General features: G+C 33.5%; 1 protein-coding gene and 1 pseudogene across 5 annotated transcripts in view; one reads left to right on the top strand and one right to left on the bottom strand.

Moving 5' to 3' along the window:
* Window positions 1–25,284, bottom strand: part of LOC133200593 (uncharacterized) — an 89,426-nt gene that overhangs the window by 52,671 nt on the left and 11,471 nt on the right. For 4 of the 5 annotated variants that reach the window (XM_061336381.1, XM_061336380.1, XM_061336382.1 and 1 more), the window contains exons 16-31: window positions 22,820–22,942; window positions 21,655–21,766; window positions 20,944–21,229; window positions 20,440–20,552; window positions 19,698–19,802; window positions 16,411–16,703; window positions 15,970–16,145; window positions 15,139–15,622; window positions 14,849–14,980; window positions 12,375–12,484; window positions 11,668–12,124; window positions 11,158–11,357; window positions 10,490–10,685; window positions 7,917–7,988; window positions 7,620–7,694; window positions 5,526–5,657 (exon numbers count right to left, since the gene is read on the bottom strand). In XM_061336381.1, the coding sequence (XP_061192365.1) occupies window positions 5,526–5,657; window positions 7,620–7,694; window positions 7,917–7,988; window positions 10,490–10,685; window positions 11,158–11,357; window positions 11,668–12,124; window positions 12,375–12,484; window positions 14,849–14,980; window positions 15,139–15,622; window positions 15,970–16,145; window positions 16,411–16,703; window positions 19,698–19,802; window positions 20,440–20,552; window positions 20,944–21,229; window positions 21,655–21,766; window positions 22,820–22,942 (3,066 nt within the window). Of the gene's footprint in view, window positions 1–5,525; window positions 5,658–7,619; window positions 7,695–7,916; window positions 7,989–10,489; window positions 10,686–11,157; window positions 11,358–11,667; window positions 12,125–12,374; window positions 12,485–14,293; window positions 14,318–14,848; window positions 14,981–15,138; window positions 15,623–15,969; window positions 16,146–16,410; window positions 16,704–19,697; window positions 19,803–20,439; window positions 20,553–20,943; window positions 21,230–21,654; window positions 21,767–22,819; window positions 22,943–25,284 lie in introns of all 5 variants that reach the window. The other variant, XM_061336383.1, reaches the window with a different exon arrangement.
* LOC133200602 (E3 ubiquitin-protein ligase TRIM36-like) lies at window positions 1,048–2,778 on the top strand (annotated as a pseudogene).

The raw sequence follows: 25,284 nt of genomic DNA, 5'->3' as shown, positions 1-25,284 counted from the left end.
CCCCTTCTTTTATCATTTCTTGGATTATTATTTCTCATAATGTCCTATAAATCAATATACAATGAACAACACATAGTAATAAAATTTCAAATAGTTTCCTTCATATTCTCATGATTCTCACAAAGAAATTTTAACACAATTTGAGGTTCAATGCTGGGTAACCTTGCAGGAACAAAATAATAAACACTCAGCTTCAGCGGTATTCTCTAGAAATTCGACATTTTTGACTTCTTTTATGTAGCATGTGATTAAAATGCTGAAAATATTTTTTTAACTAAAATTAAAAAAAATGACTTCAATAAAATCAATTCAATTTTATGACTTTCAACATGTTCTGATAGAATATTTTAAAAATATATATATATACTAATTAAAAATCCATTTTATATATCATATAAGCCACAGTGGCCTCACGTCAGGACAGTTAAGGGCCATTAAAGTGTCAGGTATTCAGTATGTCAATATTTATTTGTTTACACTGACACACATCTGGTATTTATATCTCTAACCAGAAAGTAAATTACAGACCTTGTTTTGAAAATCTTGACTGATATGTCTCACTCTGACAATCCAGAGGCTGTTGGACAAGGGCATATTTATATATCATAATACAGATATTGTAAGTATTAAATAATAAATATTGGAGCCTTTTTTTTTTTTTTTTTTTAAATCTTTTTACCTTACATGTACAATGAATTAATTTATATAATACTTAAATATCCAGTTACTTAGGGACTGGGAAACATTTATAGACTGTTAAATCCAGCTTCATTATAGAATAAATATTTAATAAATCAAATAATACAAGCTTAGAATTCTTTCTATTTAAATTCTAGAGCAGTAATAAATTTTTAGCATATACTCTATTTTACATTTTTCATAAAATGTCAAATCAGATATAATTATATGCTACTAGCTAGATGTTTGACAAACTACTTAAACTTTTTAATACTTAAGTTGTTTTGCAATACTTTTGTAAGTCACATTAAATGCATTTTCTGGAGTGCCTAGTACCGGGGGTAAGCCCATTTTCTTCCAGACTGAGTACATTAAAACTTTGTCATTTTCAGATGGCTTTATCTAAAACGGGTATTCCTCCCAGAGCCCAGCACTTTTTAGAGTGTGGCATTAAAGAATGTGAAAGAAACTGTGAGTTTTATTGCAACCCTTGTCATCAAAGATTGTGCAAACAATGCAGAGATGAACATCTGAAAAGTCCGGACAACAAGAATCATGAGGTGGTCCTTTACCAGAAACGTAAACGACAACTTCCTGTGAAGAAATGCAAGATCCACCCCATTAAAGATATAGACATGTTCTGTGAAGAATGCCAAGTTCCTGTATGTTCAAAAAGTGCTATAAATGGAGACCATCAAAGTCATATATTTGTTGATCTAGAAACAATCTATGCAGAAAAGTCTGTGCTTTGCCAAGAAGAAATCTCCAAAATCCATGAGTATTTTCTCCCCATATCACAAGATTTTCTGAAAGAAATAAAACAAGATGCAGTTGAAATCAAACACATCATGGACAATATCAGAATATCCATGAAGACTGAAGGTGAGTCCCTGAAAAGTCTGGTGGACACAGTCATATCTGAGAATGTGAAGCAGTTAGACCAGATAGAGCAATCTCTTTTAGAAGATCTAAATACCCAAGACAAGACCATGGATGTTTATATCACTTTTCTTAATAAGCTTGTCAAAGAGCTCCACAGATGCCTGTCCTCTACAGAACCCCAGAAATTAATGTCTGAGAAGAAACCAAAGATCCGATCCATACCAGAAACAACAAAACCAGTCACACCACGATTTACTGCTGGTCAATGCAGCAAAAGTGATGTCACCAAACTACTTGGTAAAATACATGTCCCCAACACTAAAGCAGAGAAGAGAGAAATAAGACCTGTTGAAAGTGTCTACAATACAGCAATGAAACCTACACATAAACAAATGAAAGAAGACAGAAAGAAATCTGACAAGAAACAAAAACTGTCTCTATCTGCCTCTGACTATCACGAAGGTCAGGGAGTTCAAGGTACCAAGTGTTAATCGTGTATACCACCTATCACTAGATAAATCAGACAGACTGTGGATCAGTGACTGGGATGGTAATCTTATCCAAATAGATCTACAGGGGAATGTGATACAGAAGATAAAAACCAATGGTGGAATGCAAGGTTATCACACAGTCACACAGGATGGGGATCTGATCTTTACAGACAGAAAGTTGAAAGTCATCAATAGGATAACACAGGATAATAATATCACTGAATTCATTAAAACTGGAGACTGGGAACCACTCAGCATACACTCCTCTCACATCAATGGGGACTTACTGGTGGGGATGGCTGGTAAAGTCACCAGGTACAACAAGACAGGAAAAGAACTACAGAACATACAGAGGGATAACAAAGGACAGGGACTGTATATTACACCATACTACATCACGGAAAACATCAATGGAGACATCTGTACATCAGACTACTATAACGGAATAGTGGTGGTGAATAAATCAGGACAACACAGGTTCTCCTACACAGGTCAGAAGTCAGAGTTCTATCTCTATGGAATCTGTACTGATGTCCTCGGTCACATCCTGATGTGTGATAGTGACAGTGTTCACCTCCTTGATCAGGATGGTCAGTTCTTGTCTCTATTACTCACACAACAACAAGGGGTAAAGTATCCCCGTAGTGTGTGTGTGGATGATGAGAATGATGTCTATGTTGGACAATACTACAGCAACAAACTGATTGTGTACAAGTATCTAAAGTGATACTTATTCATTTAAATAAAGTTCAAGAGATTCCGAATAGAAAATCCAGATCGAGGCCAAAGCGTGCAAGAATTGTGTACAAAGCGTGTGAGAAACGTGTACAAAGCGTTTCGTGCAGGCTTTCGTGTTAACCATGCAGCCTTTCGTGCAAAGCGTTTCGTGTAAACCATGTAGCGTTTCGTGCAAACTGTGTAGCGTTTCATGTAAACCGTGCAGCGTTTCGTGCAAAAGTTATAATCTCCTGTGTACATGTATTTATCATTGATATCTATACCATAACCATATCACAAATTTAAGTCAAATAATCCGTTTTATTATCCACTCACAATGGAGTTGGAGGGCATATAGTAACACAATTGTGTGTGTGTTTGTTTGTGGGTTAGTCCTGTGTGAAACAGAGGTGACATAATTTGTTTCAGGATCGAGGTCAAATGCTGTCTTGATTTATAGAATGATACACTTTTTGTGAGGGGATGATCCGCTTTGCGGTGCTCTTGTTTTAAAATTTTTATGCAATTATTATATTGAGGGTCAAGATTAAACTGGTGCAATGCCAATTAATTCATAATTTCCATTTATTACAATTATTTTTCCCATCAGCTTTTATCTGTACCAGCCTGTTATTAAAAGATATGTTTTGATCTTTTGGATTTAATACATGTATGTATGTTAAGTATTCCATGAACAGAAGAAGAGATTGAAAGTTTCATAAGGTAATATTCTTTACTGACACAAATATGTTTTGTTCAACTTTTGATTTTTTAAATTTATGAGAATTTAAATGTTTAGTGTTATATGACATTAACTAAAATTGCCTTAATGGGCATTTAATACCTCCAAATAAAAATTTTACACTCTTGAAAATCAAAGTTTTTTGTTAACTAAAAAAAGTCTGCTTTCATGTACATTTTACCCCCCCCCCCCCCCCCCCCAAAAAAAAAAAAAAAATCTGAAAGTTAAATGATACACTTCCTATAGTCATGAAGTTCATGACTATAGGAAGTGTATCATTTAACTTTCAGATTTATTCATTGAATAATAACTGTAAACATGGAAATGTTTGCATAGAAAAAATTTTGTGGTTACTTTGAAATGATTAAAAATTACACCATGTGAAAGTTTTCACTAAAGGTGTCATATACTAAACAACCAAACCTATTTCGTTAATTCTTCAACTTCTGTGAAAATAACCCCCACAAGAACGCAATTTTACATGGACAATTGCAAAATTTTATCCTTTAAAAATATTCACATTTACAGCAAATTAGTCCTTCTTCTAACATGACTGTATGCCGGTCTATTAATCCTAGCATAATTATAACAAGAGGCCCATGGGCCACATCGCTCACCTGAGTAACTTTGGCCATGCTTTTCTTTACCAGATTTCCCCACTTGTAATACCTATTGTGGCCCCACCCTACCCCTGGGGGTCATGGTTTGTACAATTTAGAATCTACACTACCCCAGGATGCTTCCACATAAGTTTCAGCTTTTCTGGACCAGTGGTTCTTGAGAAGATTTTCAAAGATTTTTCCTATATATTTCAATGTAAAACTTGGATTCCCTATTGTGGCCCCGCCCTACCCATGGGGGTCATAAACATTTGAACAATTTAGAATCTACACTATCCCAGGATGCTTCCACATAAGTTTCAGCTTTTCTGGACCAGTGGTTCTTGAGAAGAAGATTTTCAAAGATTTTTCCTATATATTTCAATGTAAAACTTGGATTCCCTATTGTGGCCCCGCCCTACCCCCGGGGGTCATAAACATTTGAACAATTTAGAATCTACACTACCCCAGGATGCTTCCACATAAGTTTCAGCTTTTCAGGTCCAGTGGTTCTTGAGAAGAAGATTTTCAAAGATTTTTCCTATATATTTCAATGTAAAACTTGGATTTCCTATTGTGGCCCCGCCCTACCCCCGGGGGTCATAAACATTTGAACAATTTAGAATCTACACTACCCCAGGATGCTTCCACATAAGTTTCAGCTTTTCAGGTCCAGTGGTTCTTGAGAAGAAGATTTTCAAAGATTTTTCCTATATATTTCAATGTAAAACTTGGATTCCCTATTGTGGCCCCGCCCTACCCCCGGGGGTCATAAACATTTGAACAATTTAGAATCTACACTATCCCAGGATGCTTCCACATAAGTTTCAGCTTTTCTGGACCAGTGGTTCTTGAGAAGAAGATTTTCAAAGATTTTTCCTATATATTTCAATGTAAAACTTGGATTCCCTATTGTGGCCCCGCCCTACCCCCGGGGGTCATAAACATTTGAAAAGATTTAGAATCTACACTATCCCAGGATGCTTCCACATAAGTTTCAGCTTTTCTGGACCAGTGGTTCTTGAGAAGAAGATTTTTTAATGACCCCCACTCTATTTTTGTCTTTTCTTGATTACCTCCCCTTGTAAGGGGACTAGGCCCTTTATTTTAACAATTTAAACTCCCCTTTACCCAAGGATACTTTGTACCAAGTTTAGTTAAAATTGGCCCAGTGGTTCTTGAGAAGAAGTCGAAAATGTAAAAAGTTTACAGACAGACGGACGGACAGACGGACAGGTGAGCTAAAAACTCATGGCCTAAATTGAACAAGATTGAAACTTCTGAGTCATAAACATTTGTAACTCTCTGACATTGTACAAACAAACATAACTTAAAGAATAATTATAGTGAATTTTTAAGACTCACTAATCTGTTTTCTCGTGAGTTAAGTACTATATTTAACTCAACTTTGCCTACCTTTTCATGCAGTAGAACCATCTCTCCATCAGAACTAGAGACGGACACAGCATCTCTGATGATGACGTCCTTGATAATCCCCTCTGAGGGCAGGTAGGCGGGGCCATGAGCCATGGCGCTGGGGTTCACACTCTGTAATTGCAGATCATAATTTCATAATTTTTTTAGAATTAAAGTTTTCATTAAAATTTTTCTGGATATTTGTCAGTGATTACGAGGGTTGTCCAAAAAAATTTGTGGACTATGGCGTTTTTGTCAAAATGAATGGTTCAAGATATTGTATACCAAAATATTAATTATGAAAATCCAAGTCAGAATTTTAGTTTTTATTGTTTGAACTTAATATTTTTGTAAAAATCGTGGTCATTAAAGGTCGCTGATAGTGAGCACGGACCAGGGTGAAAATGCCATAAGTGTTCTGATTAAAATGATTATTTATTTATAAAATGAGTCAAAGCTTAATGAAAATTAAATGTATCACAAATGAAGCAGTTATAGTCATTTTCTGATACCTTTAGCATCGCTTACTAAATAGACAGTGAGAATATTAAACGAAAACCACAAGAAGTATGTTTCAAAAATTGACAAAAAAAGCAAGTCGGCCATCCGAACGGAACAGCGTACAGTCAAACAGTTATGGTTTAATATGGTTGAAACGATGTCAGACACAAAATATTTATTCAAACAACTTGAAATTATTGGAATATATTAAGTCCATTGATTTGTGATTGGTGTATAAGATTTTTCAACGGTGTGTAAAATTTTGGAGACACTACATGAAGTGGAAAACCACTCTTATTTGATGGAAATAGGATATCCCTATTCATGACATAATTGTAATAAATCTAGCGCCATCGGACTGGGCTGTGCAGCCTGTGTATAGGAAGTGTTTATAATGATGATGCTCGTAAATTATCCTGAATATTGTTTTGAATTTTAAAAATTAAATCAATTATGGTCTAAACATAAATATTACTGCACACACTTGCCAGTGTGGCATAATAAAAAAATATTAGCGTGTGTCCATATAAACATGTGATAAAAATTCAAAATTAATATTTTTGATGTTATCATGAAATTAGCGTTACGTCAGACTGGGCCGTGCGGCTTGCATATGCATACAAAGTATTTACACCTATAAAGTTCATAGACTAGTGTCCACTGTTCTAATTTTTTGTATATTAACTAAACAACGGGCTATAAGATATTATTGTACACGTTTGTCATTGCGGCCTTTATTTAGAAAATTAAGCATTTGTCCACGAACTTTTTGGACAACCCTCGTATTTATAACAATTCCAATTTTGTTCAGACACTTCAATATATGTCAGGGCTTTTAATAATTTTGAAGTGAAGAGGTGAATTTATTCATTTCATTAGAGGATGCTTTAGAATTATTTCCAAAAGTGTGACATTTGAAGTAAAAAATTCTGATCAATGAAATCGTAAAAAATCACCTATTGCCTCCCCTTATTGAAAGCCCTGTACATACCTAACATCAGGTCATGCATACAAAACAGAAATGCAATCATGCATAAATCAGTTACTCACCCTTCTATATCTAATTATTATTCAACAAGCACATAATTAAAACATTTTTCTTAACTGAAAATTATCAAAGTGTACAAATGCATGGAAATATAAATTACAATAAATATTTATTATTAGATTCAAATTCAATCTAAATTTTGAAACTGATTTTTTTTTTAGAAAGATATAAGATAGTACTATTACTTTTTAAACTGAAATATGTACCACATGCATTCAAAATACAGAAAGTACTACCAATTAAATACACACATTAAGCTAATATTTAAGTAAAACTGCGTGCAGATTGACATAATTATAACTGTGGCAAGTATCATTAAAAATTGAGTTTGAAAATGATTTTTGCCATCATTATCATATAAATATAACACCTTAATTCACAGGACAATCAAACATGCATACAAATAATAACATAACAAGTCCCAAAACTTGTGCAAGTACACCTTCAAAATTGAATGCTTAATTGAAACCTTAAAAGTCAACAGAATCGCACAATACAAAATTATATGAAACACTGTTGTAAACACTGAATGTGCAGGTTCTTACGTATTGGGAGAAGTTAACTCCCTTTATTCCTGACATCTTGGATCTTACTCTCTTTTTTGTACTTTCTTTTTCCTGCTGTTGATTATGTATCAAATGAATAATTGAAAATGAAAGTTAACTATTTTCACGTCAAAAAAGTACATGTAAATATATAATTGCACTTTTAAAACTTTTACCCAGTTCCTTTATTTCAATATTTTCAAATGCATTTTCCATTTTCTTATTTTTAATAAATGATTTTAATACTTATATTTAATGAATTTTTCATTTCAGTATTTCATTATGAATGCTGGGTACCTTATGAAGTTTAGATGCTTTTTGTTTCTCATCAGAACTTTCTTCTTCCTTTTGTTTAGTACTAGGATCACCCTTATGAAAGTCAGACATGCGTTAAAGAATTTAGTATTAAGTTTGAAATTCTATTTTTTAACACTACCCTGGGTGCGACGTGTTTGTATACTTCCACCTCATTTGCAGTACAGTACAATTCGTTTATTATCATGGTTTATTTGTCAGGCCAAAACTTTATAATAAGCGACTTTTATAATAACCATAGTCGGCTGAAATTCATGTCGGACGGCTGACGATACGACGTTTGTGTAAATTATTGGATGTATTATACATCTTACGTTACATATAATTTCGATTTTTTAGGTTTATTTGAAATACAAGTTAACTGACATATCATTTCACAATATTTACTTACTGTTTCAACTTTTTATTATAAATAAATTCACTTAAATAAAGCTTAATACGCTTCAAACTCAATCTTCTAGATCCCTTGGCATCCATCTTGTTTATTTTGATCTACTTTCATTTTTAATTTATGGTCAATTCAAATTACCAATGTTTCGTTTCGTATTTTTTTTTTTTTTTGGTTTATTTTTTTTGGTCACATATTAAATAAATTAACACAGCAACAAAGCATGCATTCAAATTGTTTCTTTTATTCATCCAAAGTAGACATAAAAAAATTACCTATTTATACTCAATGTCGCCGTATAATTAAAATTAATTGATACACTGATGAGCATATGCATTCAAAGCCGCTTGGACAGACTGGTGAAAGAGTTAATTTCACTTAATTATTTCTTAATTAATCGGGCAGTTTTGTAAATGTAATTAACTATGAACATTGATCCAGACACCAAGCGTAAGAAAGCTTGGGTTAATATTGACACTAAATTTAGTTTCAACACATTTGGTAAAAAGTATTTATTACGAACGTACAATTCAGGATTAACATAAGAAGAAAATAAGTTATGAAAAAAAAAGAGTTCGTGTTATCCTGTCATGTACTTCATGAAATAAACAGACTCCCTGTCAATCGCTCAGGTAAGTGCACTGAAGTGTGACTAATCTCCCCAGTCTTTCACTATCGGCATATTCAAAGTGAAAATCAAGCCATTGTGTATATAGACAAGCGACAGTGCATGAACCACAGGTGTAGATAGGTGTTATCTTTTGTTTTGTTGATTGTCCCAAGAGTGAAAAGGTGTGAAAAAATATTACGGACGGACATTTTCTATTATAGTAAGCGAAGTGTATACTTTTACCTATGATAATAACAGACAAAATTTATAATGAATTATTAAGAAATGGTTTTGTGTTTCAGATATCTATGATAAAAAAAGAAGTATGATATAAAACCGGTATGATAAAAAACGAATTGTACTGTATTACCAAATGGTTGTTGAAGCATATTACATGTATTAATGATGAAAAAATGAGTGCTGTTTGCTCAAAATGATGCAAATGTATTAAATACTATATCTGAATTAAATTCATTAGAGCAGCTGTTATGTAAAAACCTATATATTCATCCAAGCAAGTATTTCAAACATAAGTTCTTAACACCAAAATATCTATCTGACTGTGTTTTGTTATAGAATTTGCATGCATTATCAAAAATACCCACAATGTTTAATTCATACAGATATAGAATTGTACATGTGTTTTAGGTTTTTTTGTATAGGTTTATATATATATAATTTTGATATATATATTATACATTATTATATAAAGGCCGATGTTATGACCTAGTTTTAGCCCAGCACCCCATCTTAACTTACTCCCAGTACACTGGGGGAGAGGACGGACTCTGTCCAGTACATCCCCTGACTAGAGTGTAGCCTAAGGATGGAGGAAGCCCGAGGCCTAGTGGGTAGCCCAAGGCTGGAAGAAGCTCGAGGCCTGGGGGTTATATTGTATCTCCTACTCTCATCTGGAGTCTGGGATTGTCTACGACTATGTTCAGGGGTCTAAGGAATTACAAAACAATTACTATAACATTTATCTAATAAGGGTGCTAACTATCAAATGCTTTTCTAAAAATAGAATTTAAATTGATATTTTACATGTAGCAAACAAAACAACTACTGAAGAGTCAAAACTTCTATCTACCAAATAATATAATACTCATACTTTTAAGTAATAAGGAAATAGCTATTGCAATTTAAGAGTCAAAAGTATTTTTAAAACAGCTGTTTATATGACTAACTCTTTTAAGTTTTTTCTGAACTCCTGAACATTGTTTATTTTCTTTTAGATTTATACCTGTACACTGTATAAGAAATTGTCAATATTTACATTACTAGTACTCTGAAAAAAGAACAAACTACTTGCTGCTATGTTCAAATGCTACAATGTACTTACTGGAATCTATATTAATTTGATAAAGAAAGAAATGAGATGATTTCAAACAAAAAAGAAGGTAAAAAGCATCTTTATTCAATAAATATGATTTAAATGCACTTGGTATATTGTTTCTACATTACTGATAAAAGTATATACAAGCCCTTTGTGCATATATCTCTTGAATTTTGTTTTTAAATCTATCTTGTACTTTATTGAATGGAGGAAATACTTACATAGATCTCGGTTAATCGTTTGTCAATTTTGGGGGGAGTGTTGCTCCTCAGCCCTGGGGATAGGACACTTGTTGAGCGGTTGCCCCTGGATTGAGTGCCAGTTCTGGATTGAGCAAATCCGATTTCATCCGTCGGTTCATCTACACCAGTGTCTGCTTCCTCTAACTTTACATCATAGATTGCACTGAAAATGGACCTAAAACAAAAGAGGGATTTTATCATAATGCTTTACTCAAGGATGTAAATCATTTTTTTTGCCAAAATTTTATCATTATTTAGAGATGACTTCTGATAATGCATGCTTTCTTAAGGTTTTACAGAATACAAACTAGTTTAACTGAGAGTCAGATGGATTCCAAACCATAGGGCCTTTTAACTTTCTTAATAATCTGGAACTTCAACTCCCTGCCATTCTTCAATTCATACCGGTAAGTGAAATCATTACCTATTATGTACAGTTGAACTTCAATATCTCGAACACTGATATCTCTAATACCATGGATATGTCAAAGTGAATTCAAAATCCCAACCACTTATTCTCTAAGTATTTTACCATCGATTTCTCAAAGCCTCAGATATCTTGAAGTTTTTTCTCGGTCCCATCAAGTTTGAGATAATGAGGTGTGACTGTATTTAATTCTATTGTACCTATGGCCTGACAAACTTACTTGAGGTGAGGTCTAACAGACTCAAGGTCATTAGGTCGGCTAAGCATGGCCAGTAAAACAGGGTCAGATACGAAGTAGAACCTCGGGAAAGCACGCCTCTTGTTGTCGAGGTACTCCATCAGGGACTTGAAGCAGATTTCCAGCTCCTGCTGCATGTTACGGAGGAGGTTCACCTTGGGCACCTCATCACCGGTACAACACTGAAATATGTAAAATGGTGTTTATTTACACTCAAGAGGAATACACTAATTTATTTACTGGAGACTACTGTCATCAAACCTGCATGTCAAATTCTCTCAAACAGAAAATCCTTGTAAAATTTCACAGCAAAGGACCCCAAATTTACTTATATATTAACTTTTCTTTTAATTCTTAGATCTTAATTGCTTATACAATCAAAAGTATATCCAAGAATCAAATCAAACAACTTATATGCACATTTTTAAAGTCCTTAATGACTAAAAAATGGCAGAGATGAGTTCTAGGCTACATGTATTTGGCATTCTTTACCTGCAGAACACCTCTCATCTCAAAGTATGTAGTCTTCATCATCTTAGTCCAGCTTTTGTCCGTTCTTGCGAACCTCTTGGCCTCCAGTTGGAGTTCCTTAGCTGTCACTGAGTTACTGAACACAGCCTCTAGATACTGCCACAGATCCTGAACTTGCAACCACAACTCCAACACTTCAGTCACGTCCTTGAGCTTCTTGGCCCACAGCGCCGTATCATCCCTAAGGGGGGCGATGTACTTGGAGGTCAGCATGCTGGCCAGAAGAGCCTGGGCATCTTCAAGCTGTTCCAGTAGACGTTCTGTGGAGACCTTATCTAGGAACATGGGACCTCGGTTCTTGTAGTGCTCAAAGGTCAACATCTGCTCATTCCACTCATCTTCTGTGACTCGCTGTTTGATCTCGAGTTCGAGTTCTCGACTAGCACTCAGGCAGATTTCTTCTATGTCAGCCTTGTGTCTACAAACAAATTTTTTTATATACAAAGCATTATGAAATTATTATACACATTAAGTATTCTATTTTATGCACTTCTTTGCTTAAACATGTATTAGCCTTGACTAATAAGAAAAGAATATGTGGCATTTTGTATAAAAAACAGAGAAACTCTAATCTCTTAGGCTTATGGTGCTCTACAAGTACATTGTACTGAACTTATTCATTAGCAAATGTGCCTCTGTTTAACTACAGAGAGTTCCCCCAATCTTACTTGATTAGTCCTATGTCCAGTAAGTGGGACAGTTTAAACACATTGGCCTCCAACTGGAACTTTACTCCCGTCACATTCATCACATCCAGCCAATGACGATTACGGATTTCCTAAATAAGAAAAGAAGTGTACAAAGCTTGCCAATCATCATGAATCATGAGAAAACCGTAACGTTAAGTTATTATTAAGTTTTTCACATTCCTAAACTATCTAGCAGCTACATTATCTATCAAATGAAATAGAGAAAAACAACTTTAAAGTGTTCTCAGAAATTATTGAGAATTTAAAATTTTAAAATAAAGTAGTCAAATGTTTTAATTTATGAAAATTTTAATTTAATCTATCACTAACTATTTACATTGAATTAATCAGAAAGTACAAGATTTATTATTTTGTAAGTTTACCATTTTCAGAAATACAAGCATCAATTCAAGGTGACATGCTTTCTATCAAATATTTCCTATGAACTCATGGGTCATACTCTCCAAGTATTGCACTGCTGTGGGAATCATTTCATCAAAATTTGTGAGATATTCAAGGTGATTCAAATTGATTCAAAATGACCTTCCTAATACCCCAAATTGTTTCAAGTTGGGTTTAAGCTAGTCTAGGATCATAGAGATCGGCCATTGAAGAACAAAACATTTCTTGCTCCTAACCATGGTAGGGAATGTTGGACTTTGTGGAACTTTTGACTGTACTTTGGGGAGCTGATAACCTCATAGAATGAGTGGTCCAACATCATCCACTGTGGTTAAGAGCCAATCTGAACTCTCATCCACTTTAAAGATGCAGTGTATGCTTCTTTATCAAAGGCACCATGAAACAAGACTCTCTCTGCTTCAGGTTTTTAGAGCAATGGCTAGAAAATACCCTTGTTAATTGTGCAACCATTACAAACACTTGATCAATTCTAGTTTCCATTTCTTTACATTCTCTCTTGTTATTCCTGAGCAAGTGCACAGACCTCCTTTGATCTGTCGACCTATGGTACTTTCTTAGGCCTAACATCAGCTTTCCTTTGCTTAATATTCCTCTTCCTTTTTTTCCAAATGTTGTAGCACATGATACACAGTATATACAGAAATACTGAGTGTTTCAGGAATATCACCAGGTTTTACCATCCCTTCCTTATACACATTCAGATGAAAACAAGCTTTCTGTTTTAAAAGCACTTTGAACAATAGCAGATGACAGGAAGTAAACAAAGAAAGGGAGATTAGTCATGATGGAAACTCACAAGAATAAGAGTTATCGCCCTTTGATAGGATTTATGCAAATGTAACAACAAAAAATTCTCAATAACTTCTGGGAACACATACATACCAGGTGTGGGAAATATATAAATTTTAAAATAAGATATGTTAAGAATTAATTAATGGGGGATTTTTATGATGCAGTTGAAGGTAAAAAAAAAAGAAGATAAATTACCTTACCAAAAACATGCTACAGTTATTTTGAGGGTTATTAATTCAATGACAAGAAAATCTAAAAATTATTCCCAATCTCACACCACTTGTAGGCATGTAGCATTGACAGTCACAAGTTTGTTGTTACTGATTATGTAATACCATAGACATACATGTACCAGCTACATATTGACACATGCACATGCTCATTAAATTGATTAAGAGGTTCAACTTCCATTTTACTTCTAATTAGGTTAAATCTCTAATCAAATTAGCTATAATATCTCTGAATAGGACTTGAAAGACTCCATACCCAACTTTCCTGCCAGTTACAAATTATCAATCAAATTGAATTTTCAATTAAATTACATTCAAGACATAAATCCAACATTTTCTATTTTTGACCCCCTAAAAAAAGAGTTACATACTATATCAATAGCAGGAAAATTGAGCATTTAAAACAGTGAGTTGGATTCATGTTAATTACAGACAGACATATGATTTACTTACTGGTATATGGTATTTAATACTTCCCTGGATGTGAGCCATGCAGTAAAGAATGGTTAATGTGAAAAAATATTATTGAGAAGGGGAGTAAATGACGGGTTGGATAAACAAAATACAGACAAAAGATAGAGGTAAAAATATTTAAATAAATCTTTAAAATCATTAATTTTGGAGGACAATGATTTATAAAAATAAATGGACTTTCTGTCCTTCTTGGTTCAGTTATTTAAAGTACTATTATCATATTAATTGTTACATTACTAACTAAGGTTGAGGTTTTAGGATTTCCTCAATGTATTACTGTTAAAAATATAATTTATGCAGATGCTATTAAAGCTTTGTTACTATAAAAGTAAGACTTAAAAAATACATGCAGTTATATTTATAATTTGATATGAAATCTATAGATTTATCAAGCATATTTGATTTCAAAATGGAAGAAAAAAAGCCTTTGAAAAAATTGGTCAACATAATTAGAAAATTGAGGAATAAGGGATGAAAGATGTGTAATGATTGCTATAATATTATGAATTATCTCTAATTCCTCTGTATGATTACCTTGGAGTTGAGTTTTCGGAGCAATGGGAACACTTCTAGGTAGTTCTGTAGTGAGGTTTTGAGATCATGATAAGCATCCCAGTCCTTCAGTTTACTTGGCAGAGCCAGGCATTCATCCCAATAACCTTCCACCTGAAGAAAAAAAAATGAAAATTTTACTCCTAACATTTCTAATAAATGAAAAAAGTTTTGAGGTATCTACTTTATTTCCGACCGTCTTCTCTTATTAGAGAGGGGTATTAGATTTCTTTTTGCAAAAAAACAAAACTGGTTGTTTTTCATCACCATACCTCAATGAAAGCGGCATCCAAATCTACATCTGCCCACAGGGTGTCTCTAAATCTAGTATCAAATCGGATAAACTTTTGGAACAGTCCATACAACTGACTCAGCAGATCCAGTTCTTCACCGGTTTTATCCAGTTCAGGGAAAGGTTTGCACACAATGCCAAAGAGCTTTGACACAGACACAAGTGTGTTTCGTTTCGAGTCATACAGTTTGTATTTCTGTTGGAACTCTTGCAAACTAGCTACTGCCTTAGCTGGGGGAGTGTTAGGAGCATTAGGTCCCTGAGAGTCAAAGGCATTCCTAAATTCCATAACCTCTACCACGAAAGCTTTTACATTTTTGTCAAGTTCTTGTTCGAAAGCTCCCCTGCGTTCCTTCAGGAGATTTTCTCGTACTTGTTCAGCAAGTTCCATTAACTCCACCCATTTGTCGCGGAGTTGGTCCACCTCTTCCACTTCATTTCTTGGCAACCGAAGTTCAAACTCCCTGTAAAATTTAAAGTACATTTAATCCAACATCTATGTTTTAGTCTTATTAGTATTGAAATATAAATTAAGAACCGTTTTTTAGTAAACAGTTAACCTTAGACAGGTACACTTGTACATATCAAAACTTAAATATTGTTTTAAAGGGGCTTTGTGGCAAACTTTATGCTAAAGTGATTCTAGAGTGAAGAAAAAGACAATCATATAATGTGATTGCATACTTCCTTAGAGACAGCTGCACAATTTGGAGCCAGGAAAATCTACTGCAAAACTTATCCTTGGAAAAAAAAAACTTGCTGATGTTTTTGGGATTTTCTGAGATTTTCTTCTGAATGCAATAAATCTTACCTGAGTTTCTCATACATGGTTTCTATGGGGAGGTAGATGCTGTCTACTTTGTTTTCCATGTCTCGGAGTTCCTCTAATAACTGTAGAGCACTGTTCAACTGGTCCAGAGACTGGACGTGAAGTTCCAGTCTGTTACGGACATTCAGTCTGTACAACACTGCTGAATCAAGCTTTTTCTATAGTTTAAAAACACAAAATAAAAGTTACAAATGGGTCATCTTCAGTTCAAATAATGGTTTAGTATGTTTGCCATGTACATGCATTGATGTTTTTATACCACAGGTATGTATATCAATACACTCTACATGTATTTCCTTGACATAATGTAAATTGCATTATAAAAATATCAGGTTGGTCTCTGACTTCAAGAGGAGCTAAAACACACAAGTGTTGGAGGTTGCGTAATAAAATTAATTATTTGCAAAATGTCTAAGCTATTACCTTAGCTTCCTCATGTAAAACTGAAGCAAACTGAATCTTCCAGGCCATGGCAAACCCGTGCAGAGCATCCTTTATCGGGTCGGTTCCCAAACAGATACAGCCAACGGGAAGAACCTTGGGGATGCTGAGAACTTTCTTCTCGATGTACAGGAAACGCTCCACCTCCTTCTTGATGTTAAACATACCAGGTTCACCCATGATAAACTCCTTAAAGTTACCATGTAGATCATCCTTCCATAGGAAGTTATAGTAACTGAAGTGGAACAAGTGCTTGTTGACTGTAGATTCCAGCTCTGAAAAATTAAAAGTAAAAATTCATTTCTGTTCAAATGTAATTAAAAAAAAAATTAAAAAAAAACAAACAAAAACATGTGTTGTTTTACGACTTAAAAAGAATAATTAACAAATCATCAACTCATGAAAATGAAACTGGAATGTAAACCTTTTATGTTCTATATTGTTTTCAGATTTTTTTTATACAAGCCTGAAACACACAGCAAACTCTACTAACTATGTTCAAACCTTCTTTCATTATTACAAGTGCTTTTAGTCAAAATGTCTGCAAAATGTCATATGAATCATTCCAAATAAAGATCAATCAATATATCATGCAATTCATTTAATGGTATCTGTAAGATCATGAAAACATTTTTTTAAAAGCATTTCAGTAAAGCCACTCACAAACGATAGTAAATGAACTATTTCACTATACTGGAAGGTCTTTCACATGCAAAGGGGGACTCAAGGACTGAAATGTGCACATTTTAGGTGAACTTCTCAGATTTCTTTTTTTTTTTTACATGCAAGTCATGCATCTCTACTTGCCATTACCTTTAAAAACAGAGGTAATCCCTCCTTTAAAACAGATCATATCATTTAAAACTAAATTCAAATTATATATTAAGCGGACATTCAAGCATGAATGACCAATATATCAATGCTTAAAGCTGGTATGTACATTGTACATAGTTCCATAAGAGATAATGTTTAAGACGATATTTCTATATTAAAAGATTATGTTTAAAACAATGCCACCTTAAGCAATAATCTTTCAACACATAATGTTTTACATCAAGTTGTAACTATTAAAATGATGATTCAGACAAATAAATGCCCCAGCTATGAACGATGTTGTTTAAAAAAAAACTAATGCGTAGAAATCATAACCACATGCTCATATTCACTGGTTTTATGCATTCATCATAGTTTTTTTGTGTAATACTAGATGAAATCCCGCGCAAGCGCGGGAAATTGAATTTATACCACTACTGACAAAAAATATATTGTAGTTTTTTACTGACAGCCTACAGGCTTATAGCAGGAACAAATACTTTGTTGAAAATCCCGCATGAAGTAGATTTACCTACCCCCCCCCCCCCCACCCCCCCCCCGTTTTTTGTGTTTGTTTTATTATTTTTTTTTTTTTTTAAACTTGAAAAATAGCAATTTCATTAATTGACGTTTATTGTGAAACCTGTTATACTATGTTATGGATATTGTACTTCAGATGCTCTTATTTCATTTCCGTCAAGGATAAAAGCAACGAATATGCACATTTTACTAATAAATTGATTGGGGGGGGGGGGGGGGGGGTTAAAAATTCACAGATACTTGGGTCTTGGTTTAAAAATATGTTTGTACCTTATTGATATGTAAAAATGTACTTTACCTTTTTACCTATCAATAAGGTACATACATATTTATAAACCAAGAACCAAGTACCTGTGTAAAAATTAGCTTTTAACGCCCTATGAATAGGCTGAGTATTTGATACAAAAGACTAAGCTGCAATAATGTAGTCCTCTCGGATTTTTATTTGATCTGATATTTTCTGGCCTTTCTCTCTCTGCCCCCCCCCCCCCCCCCCTCAAAAAAGGAGAGGGCTACATTATTGCAGCTATAAAAGATTGTATTCAGAAATTAACTGTGCATTGATTAAAGCGCAAAATTTTACATCTTTAATTGTATTTGAACAATACCTTATTCATTAATTTTCTCTTTTCATGTAAGCAAGTTTATTACGAAATACAAATTGTACTTCGGGTTCGTTGCCACGATGCTCTCAGTAAGGAATATATCATCGTCGCAAACCACGGTTTTGAGTCCACAAGCTACCTCAAACACGGGTGATGATAGAGAGAGTCGATGTGAATCACCCGTGAGTTACCGACGATGGGAATATATACAAATTTTACCGATAAATTTATTAGGAAAACCTACTACATACATGTATATGTAATAGTCTTTCAATATATAATTATATTCACAACTTATGGTGTTATCAGTGATTTACCATTATTTCAATTATGACCATTTACACAAAAGCTTTTTTATGGTCATGTAGCTATAATCGCCTCGTTTTTTTCTTAATATCGGGTTCGATGCTATATGATGATCTAGAAGCTTCCGTCAATATAAAGATCGGTGAATGACGAAAATATTTTGCACATTTCCCTTTTTAATCGGTTATCACAACTTATTTCTTTTATATCATTTAAATCGAGTTTTGATTGAATAATTCAGTGATGACGTTTTATGCAATAAATAAACGATTGTTTGTTGTCAGTTTCATTAAAAATTGCCAGTAACTTAGATCCGCCAACCGGAAACGCCACCGTACTCACGTTTTAGCTATTTCATGGCTGTTTATAGAAAATGAAAGTAGACTTTTAATTTAATGTACGATACTTACTATGCGATTGAAATCTAAATATAGTTTACGGACATCAGCTTTTATCTAGTGTATTGTTAGAGGAGTAAGTAAGAACTCTGGTGCACCCGTTTCGAAGTTTATTTGCAAAATTTATTAATTTATAAGTATAGATGAATTCACGAGAAAGCTCCATCTAAACAAAGTACATTTCACAGATGGGTACATGTATTTATCCAAAGTAATTTGACCAGAATGACCTGCCAAAATAAAGTTCTCATTGATAATAACAGAAATATTGCTTTTCATAAAAGACAGTACCTGAAAATTAAACCTTGAGTAAAATGCTATTTATAAATGTAAACCAATTTTTATCTACATGCAAGAAATGTCCAACCTTCTTTTATTCATATTTTTCGCTGTGAACTATTATTTCAATTGAATGTTTCCCAAGATCCCAAAATTAATTGTCATTGATGGATTGTAAACTGGTGAATCCCAAATAGTTGTTATGAATAATAGCTGGTTTATAGAGTATACTACTGTCTCGTAAAATATAATATCTATAATAATGCCATTGTGGTTGCAACATGTTTTATTTAATATGTAACTATCTATTTTTTGTGTCTATAATTACCTTGGACTATACCAGCAACTGAGTCCATCATTTCTTGTACATTCTCATCTTGTGAAATGGAGGAATAGAAGTTCTCTGTCCCATGGAGTCCTAGCCAATCAATGTCTGTAAATTCAAAAATTTAAATCAGTTTAGACTAAAATAAGCAAAAACTAATTACTTTACTCTAAGACATATCGAATATCAATTACAAACTATAAGTATATATATGACATAAAAGTAAAAAGTGGTCGAAGCAATCATGCCTTAGAATTACTTGAAATTTTCAATTTTGTTTAAGTATCTTTAAAATTGAACATATCATTAAAACACCAAACCAATAAAAAATATACTTGTTGACATATTATTTTAAATCACTTGATCAGCCATTTTCTGCAGAGGGCTCAAAAATCTTTAAAATTACTGGTAAATTTGGAGTGTAGACATGTCTTCATGTTTTACATGTAGAATATTTGCATTATTATATATTTGATTATTTTAACATACAGGCAGCTAAACCTCTTTATCTCGAACCTGATCAAGGGACCAAGAAAAGACTTTGAGATATGCAATAATTTAAGATTTCAAGGGTAAAATACATATTAAGTAGTTGGGACTCTTTACTCACTTCAACATATCCATGGTATAAGAGAAATCAAAGTTTGAGAAAACGAAGTTCAACTGTACTTGTATATCATGTCAAGATTTCATGATTTGATACATCTTTTATTAGGTATATCTTTATTTTATGTAAAATCCTTACTTCTGGTTGCCTCCAGTATGGCATTAGCTACTTCTGTAATGGCTGTCTGTGCCAGATCTAGAGAGGGGTCCAGGGTGATGTTTGGAATGTTAAATCCTACCTCTACTTCAAATCTACAAAACACACAAGTTTTCCATGTTTAAGCAAATATACACTGATTTCATGAAAATGTCTTCTCCATTTGAAAAAAGAAATTCCAATCTTGAAAATGTTTGAAAGCTTAAAATGGCTTATTTACATGCATAGTCCTTCAAATATTTCAATGCCCATTTTTTTGCAATTGCAAATATTTGCTCACAGCCTATTGTTCTCTTCTTGAATGTGGAGTAATAGAATGTTTAAGAGACTATTTTTTTTTAAATTGAAATAACTCTGAATTATTCATATTCAAAATTATGAATTCTTGTTAAACAATTTTGTAACAAAAGGACACTAATCATGTATAATGCTGTATAGTTACATTTAATCCAACTGTTAGCAAAAAAATTATTATTCGATCCTTACTGTAAGTAGGTCACTTCTTTTGCTTTATCTGTCGTCCACGTCATGTTGGAGAGCTGCGACATACTGGTCTGTGGCCTGGACCTCTCGGACACGGCGGACGAGACTCGGCTACGAGCAGACTGTTGTCTAGGAGATCGCGGTGACCCGTGGTGGTCACTGGATGCGTTTGACATTGAACTGATGACCCTTATGACCTCTCCATCACATCCCGTGGACTCTGCGAGGGCTGCTAATGACTTGTAGGTGGCGCTCAGAACTGCATCATATACTTCATCTTTGTAGTGTGCTGCATAAAAATACATAAAGTGAGGCTTCAAGTGAAGGGCAAATTATAACTAATATCTTAACTATAAATGGCCCACTTTTAAGATCATCCAACACATTACTCAACAAACATTACGTTAAGACGAAGTAAAATCCAGTATAATTTGAAAATTCATGTTCGATATCACAGAAGTATCCTCATGACTCTTCAAATCATGGAGGTAAAATTAGCCTTACATCGATAATTTAAGTGGGATGTGTTCAAGATCATTGCGGCAACATAGCTCTAAAGAACGACCATCTTGAACATTATGCTAGCCTAGCTGCTACACTGGGATAGCAAGCTGTACTAATTCAATAGATCTAGATATCTAGCCTGATGCCTAGCAGCTAGGCTAGCTGCTATGATTTTGAACATAGTTACAGCCTCCTGGTGTGTGCTCTTACCGATGAGTTCCGCCACGTAATGCTCCTCCTCCATAGCCTTCTGTTTCTCTCGGGCCACTTCCTCCTCATCCATCATCAGCGCCATCTTCTTAGATTTCCCGTGGTGGTCATTCTATAAGGAAGAAAAACAGGTCAAGTATAGGCAGAGGAAATCATTAGTAATTCAGACTGAGAATTTTTGTTTTATTTATTAAACCACAACTGCAAAGGTCTTTAGGGTTCTTGCCCCAAGTTCATTTTTTAACATTACGATATGAGAAATTTGGATTTCAAATGATCTCTCCCCAAAATTATTAATTGAACACAAAACATAATTGAAATGAATTTAATCAAATTTAAAATAGGCACAATTTACTTATTAAAAAAACAATAAACTTATTTTTGACTATAGAATTTAAGTTTGTGAAGATCAATAATAAAAGAGGGGATAACACGTCAGTTATTCTATTTGTCAAATGGAGGAGAAAAATATATAAATATCCTGAGCCCACAAACAATAGCACACATTCTAAGAGTCCTACAAGTCAAGAAATCAGAAAAAAGAACATGTAATGTACATAAATCGTTATATTCTCCTTATCCATCACCATTATATAACAGAAAAGTGAAATGGAAGTGCAGGATGGTATAAACTGAAAGAAAATTTTATCTGTAAGTTAACAATTTAAATTATAATAAAATGCCATTGTATTCTTGTTCTCATTAATAAATTCCTGTAAAGAAAATATTATCAAATGGAAATTTAAAGTAATTTTTTAACAATTTTGAAATATTTTCCCCTCAGGCCTGATACAATGGCTGTAGTAAAGGTTAAAATGTGTTAATTTAAATTTTATGCCAGTTTGGGTCTTCTTGTAAAAAAAAATCATCACTTCTCAAGTGAAATCAAAATTTGACAGTTTAAAATATATGATAATTCTTTCTACATAAAATTGTTTGAATTGTTTATTTGTCGTAATAACAGAGGTGTCAAAAGAGAACAAAACTTCCCATAAATTTTCTTATCAAAAAGATACATGTCAGGGGCAAAATATCCCCTAAATATCAACTGTGCAGACAAACACACACACAATATAAATAACTGGCTTCAAACTGGCATGTAAATTAGTAAAAATGGGAAATAAATAGTTTAGCAAATTCAAATCATGCAGTGTGTTATAGTGACCATATTTGGAATGAGGGACGGTGAAGAAGATGGGCGGCGCTGTGGTTCCCTGATGGTTTGGCGCCGCTTGTAGCCGATTAATTTGGAGTGCATTTCTCCCCGCATGGAAGTGAGGTCGTACTCCTGAAAAGTGGGTCACATTGCACCATGTGATTAATTAGAGGATTACATGAAATTAACACACACAACATCAATACTGAAATTAGTCTTTCAGTTATTCTTTTTAGTGGAGATGAATTGAGCAATGAATATATAGTTTTCAAATTTATGCCACTTTGCATTTCTGACAAAGTTCATTAACCAGAAGTCTCTGAAGAGACTGTAGCTCTACTGGTTATTCTTATAAAGGAAGATAAAAGTAGCACTTGGACTTGAAACTTTGCAACAGCAATAAATAGAATAATAATCCTTGGTTTAGTCTCTTTTTGTGGCAAGGTTTATTGCAATCAGATTAAAACTGTAGGAGGAGTAGCTTTTTAAAAGAATTTTACAGAATTTTCGATTTAAGTAACCATGGCAACATCATTCAACAAAATCAAAAAACAATAACGACAATTATTCATCTCAGTGTAGTCTACTTGTAGGCCAAGTTATACTGAAATCAGACAAAAAGTGTAGGAGGAGTAGTGTTTTGAAAGTACATGTATTTTAAGAAAATTTCTATTTTTAGTAACCATGGCAACAGTGTTCATCGAAATCCAAAACTGGTAGAAAGAATTATGTATCTTAGTGTAGTCTACTTGTGTGCCAAGATATACTGAAATCAGACCAAAAGTGTAGGAGGAGTAGCATTTTGAAAGTATTTCAAGGAAATTTCTATTTTTAGTAACCATGGCAACACCGTTCATTGAAATCAAAAATCAATAAAAAGATTTATGTATCTTAGTGTAGTCTCCTTGTGTGCCAAGTTATATTGAAATCAGACTAAAACTGTAGGAGGAGTAGCATTTTGAAAGTATTTCACACAAATTTCTATTTTTAGTAACCATGGCAACACCGTTCATTAAAATCAGAATTACGTATCTTAGTATAGTCTACTTGTGTGCCAAGTTATATTGAAATCAGATCAAAACTGTAGGAGGCGTAGCATTTTGAAAGTATTTCACAGAAATTTCTATTTTTAGTAACCATGGCAACACTGTTCATTAAAATCAGAAACCGATAAACAGAATTACGTATCTTAATATAGTCTACTTGTGTGCCAAGTTATATTGAAATCATACCAAAACTGTAGGAGGAGTAGCATTTTGAAAATATTTCACAAAAATCTCTATTTTTAATAACCACGGCAACATCGTTCATTGAAATCAAAAACCAATAAAGAGAATTATGTATCTTATTATAGTTTACTTGTGTGTCAAGTTATACTGAAATCAGATCAAAACTGTAGGAGGAGTAGCGTTTTCAAAGTTTTTCACAGAAATTTCTATTTTTAGAAACCATGGCAACACCGTTCATTGAAATCAAAAACTAATATATAGAATTATGTATCTTAATGTAGTCTACTTATGTGCCAAGTTATACTGAAATCAGATCAAAACTGTAGGAGTAGTTTGAAAAATTGTTTACAGACAGACAGACAGACGGACGAAGGACACCTTACTATTGCATAAGCTCTTCTGGTCTCTGACCAGTAGAGCTAAAAATTTGCATGTATATCTTTTCCTTTCAAGTAAAGACAAATTTTTACAATGGGTAATTTTTGCAGTTATCATCCCCCTCCCCCTTCCCCCATATTTTCATTGCTTCACTTCAGAAAATAGAACTGCAAATATTCTAAATCCATTATCTTTTGTATTGCAGTTTAAACGGATCCGAACAATATTGATTGCCAGGATATATAATCCAGAAATGTAAATGCTACTATGAAACAAAATGAAATTTTTTATCCTGCTTAATTTACACATTTAAAAGGAAATTACCGGTTGAACAAGTTTTTTGAAAATGTACACATTATACATTGTAACTTAACAGACAAAAAGAATTTTGAATGTAAACAATCAATAAATCTGTTTCCCAATGAATGCAACACTAGTTCAGTATTTAGTACAAAGGCTTTTTAGACATTCATATCAGTGGATCCATCACACACACAAAACAAGAGCATTAATTTTGTCCCTACTTAATAACTAAATATACATTTCTCCTGTATGATTTAAATCATGAGAGTGATATACATATATGTATTAAACTTCTCACTCTCTTCAATTTAATCATTTGGTCAAATTTATAGTAGTAAAATGAGGTTAACAATAATGACAATATTAAAATTCAGAAACCATCACATTAAATGTACTTTGAAATATTAAAGGCAACTCTTGCAATTCACTTACTAGTAAAGAAATCTACATTATTCAATGAATACATATTTCAATAGGCTATTGAAGAAATCTGACAACATTCAGTCTTTTTCTTATCATTCACAGAAATATACACCTATCACTGAAATGCTGCAATTCTACATG

This window comes from Saccostrea echinata, unplaced genomic scaffold (genome assembly GCF_033153115.1).
Source record: "Saccostrea echinata isolate AGI-Se365-2 ecotype Australia unplaced genomic scaffold, CSIRO_AGI_Sech_v1 ptg000040l, whole genome shotgun sequence".
Taxonomy (NCBI): Eukaryota; Metazoa; Mollusca; class Bivalvia; order Ostreida; family Ostreidae; genus Saccostrea; species Saccostrea echinata.
The sequence above is the reverse complement of the archived record's forward strand: the minus strand, read 5'-3'. Positions and strand labels throughout refer to the sequence as shown.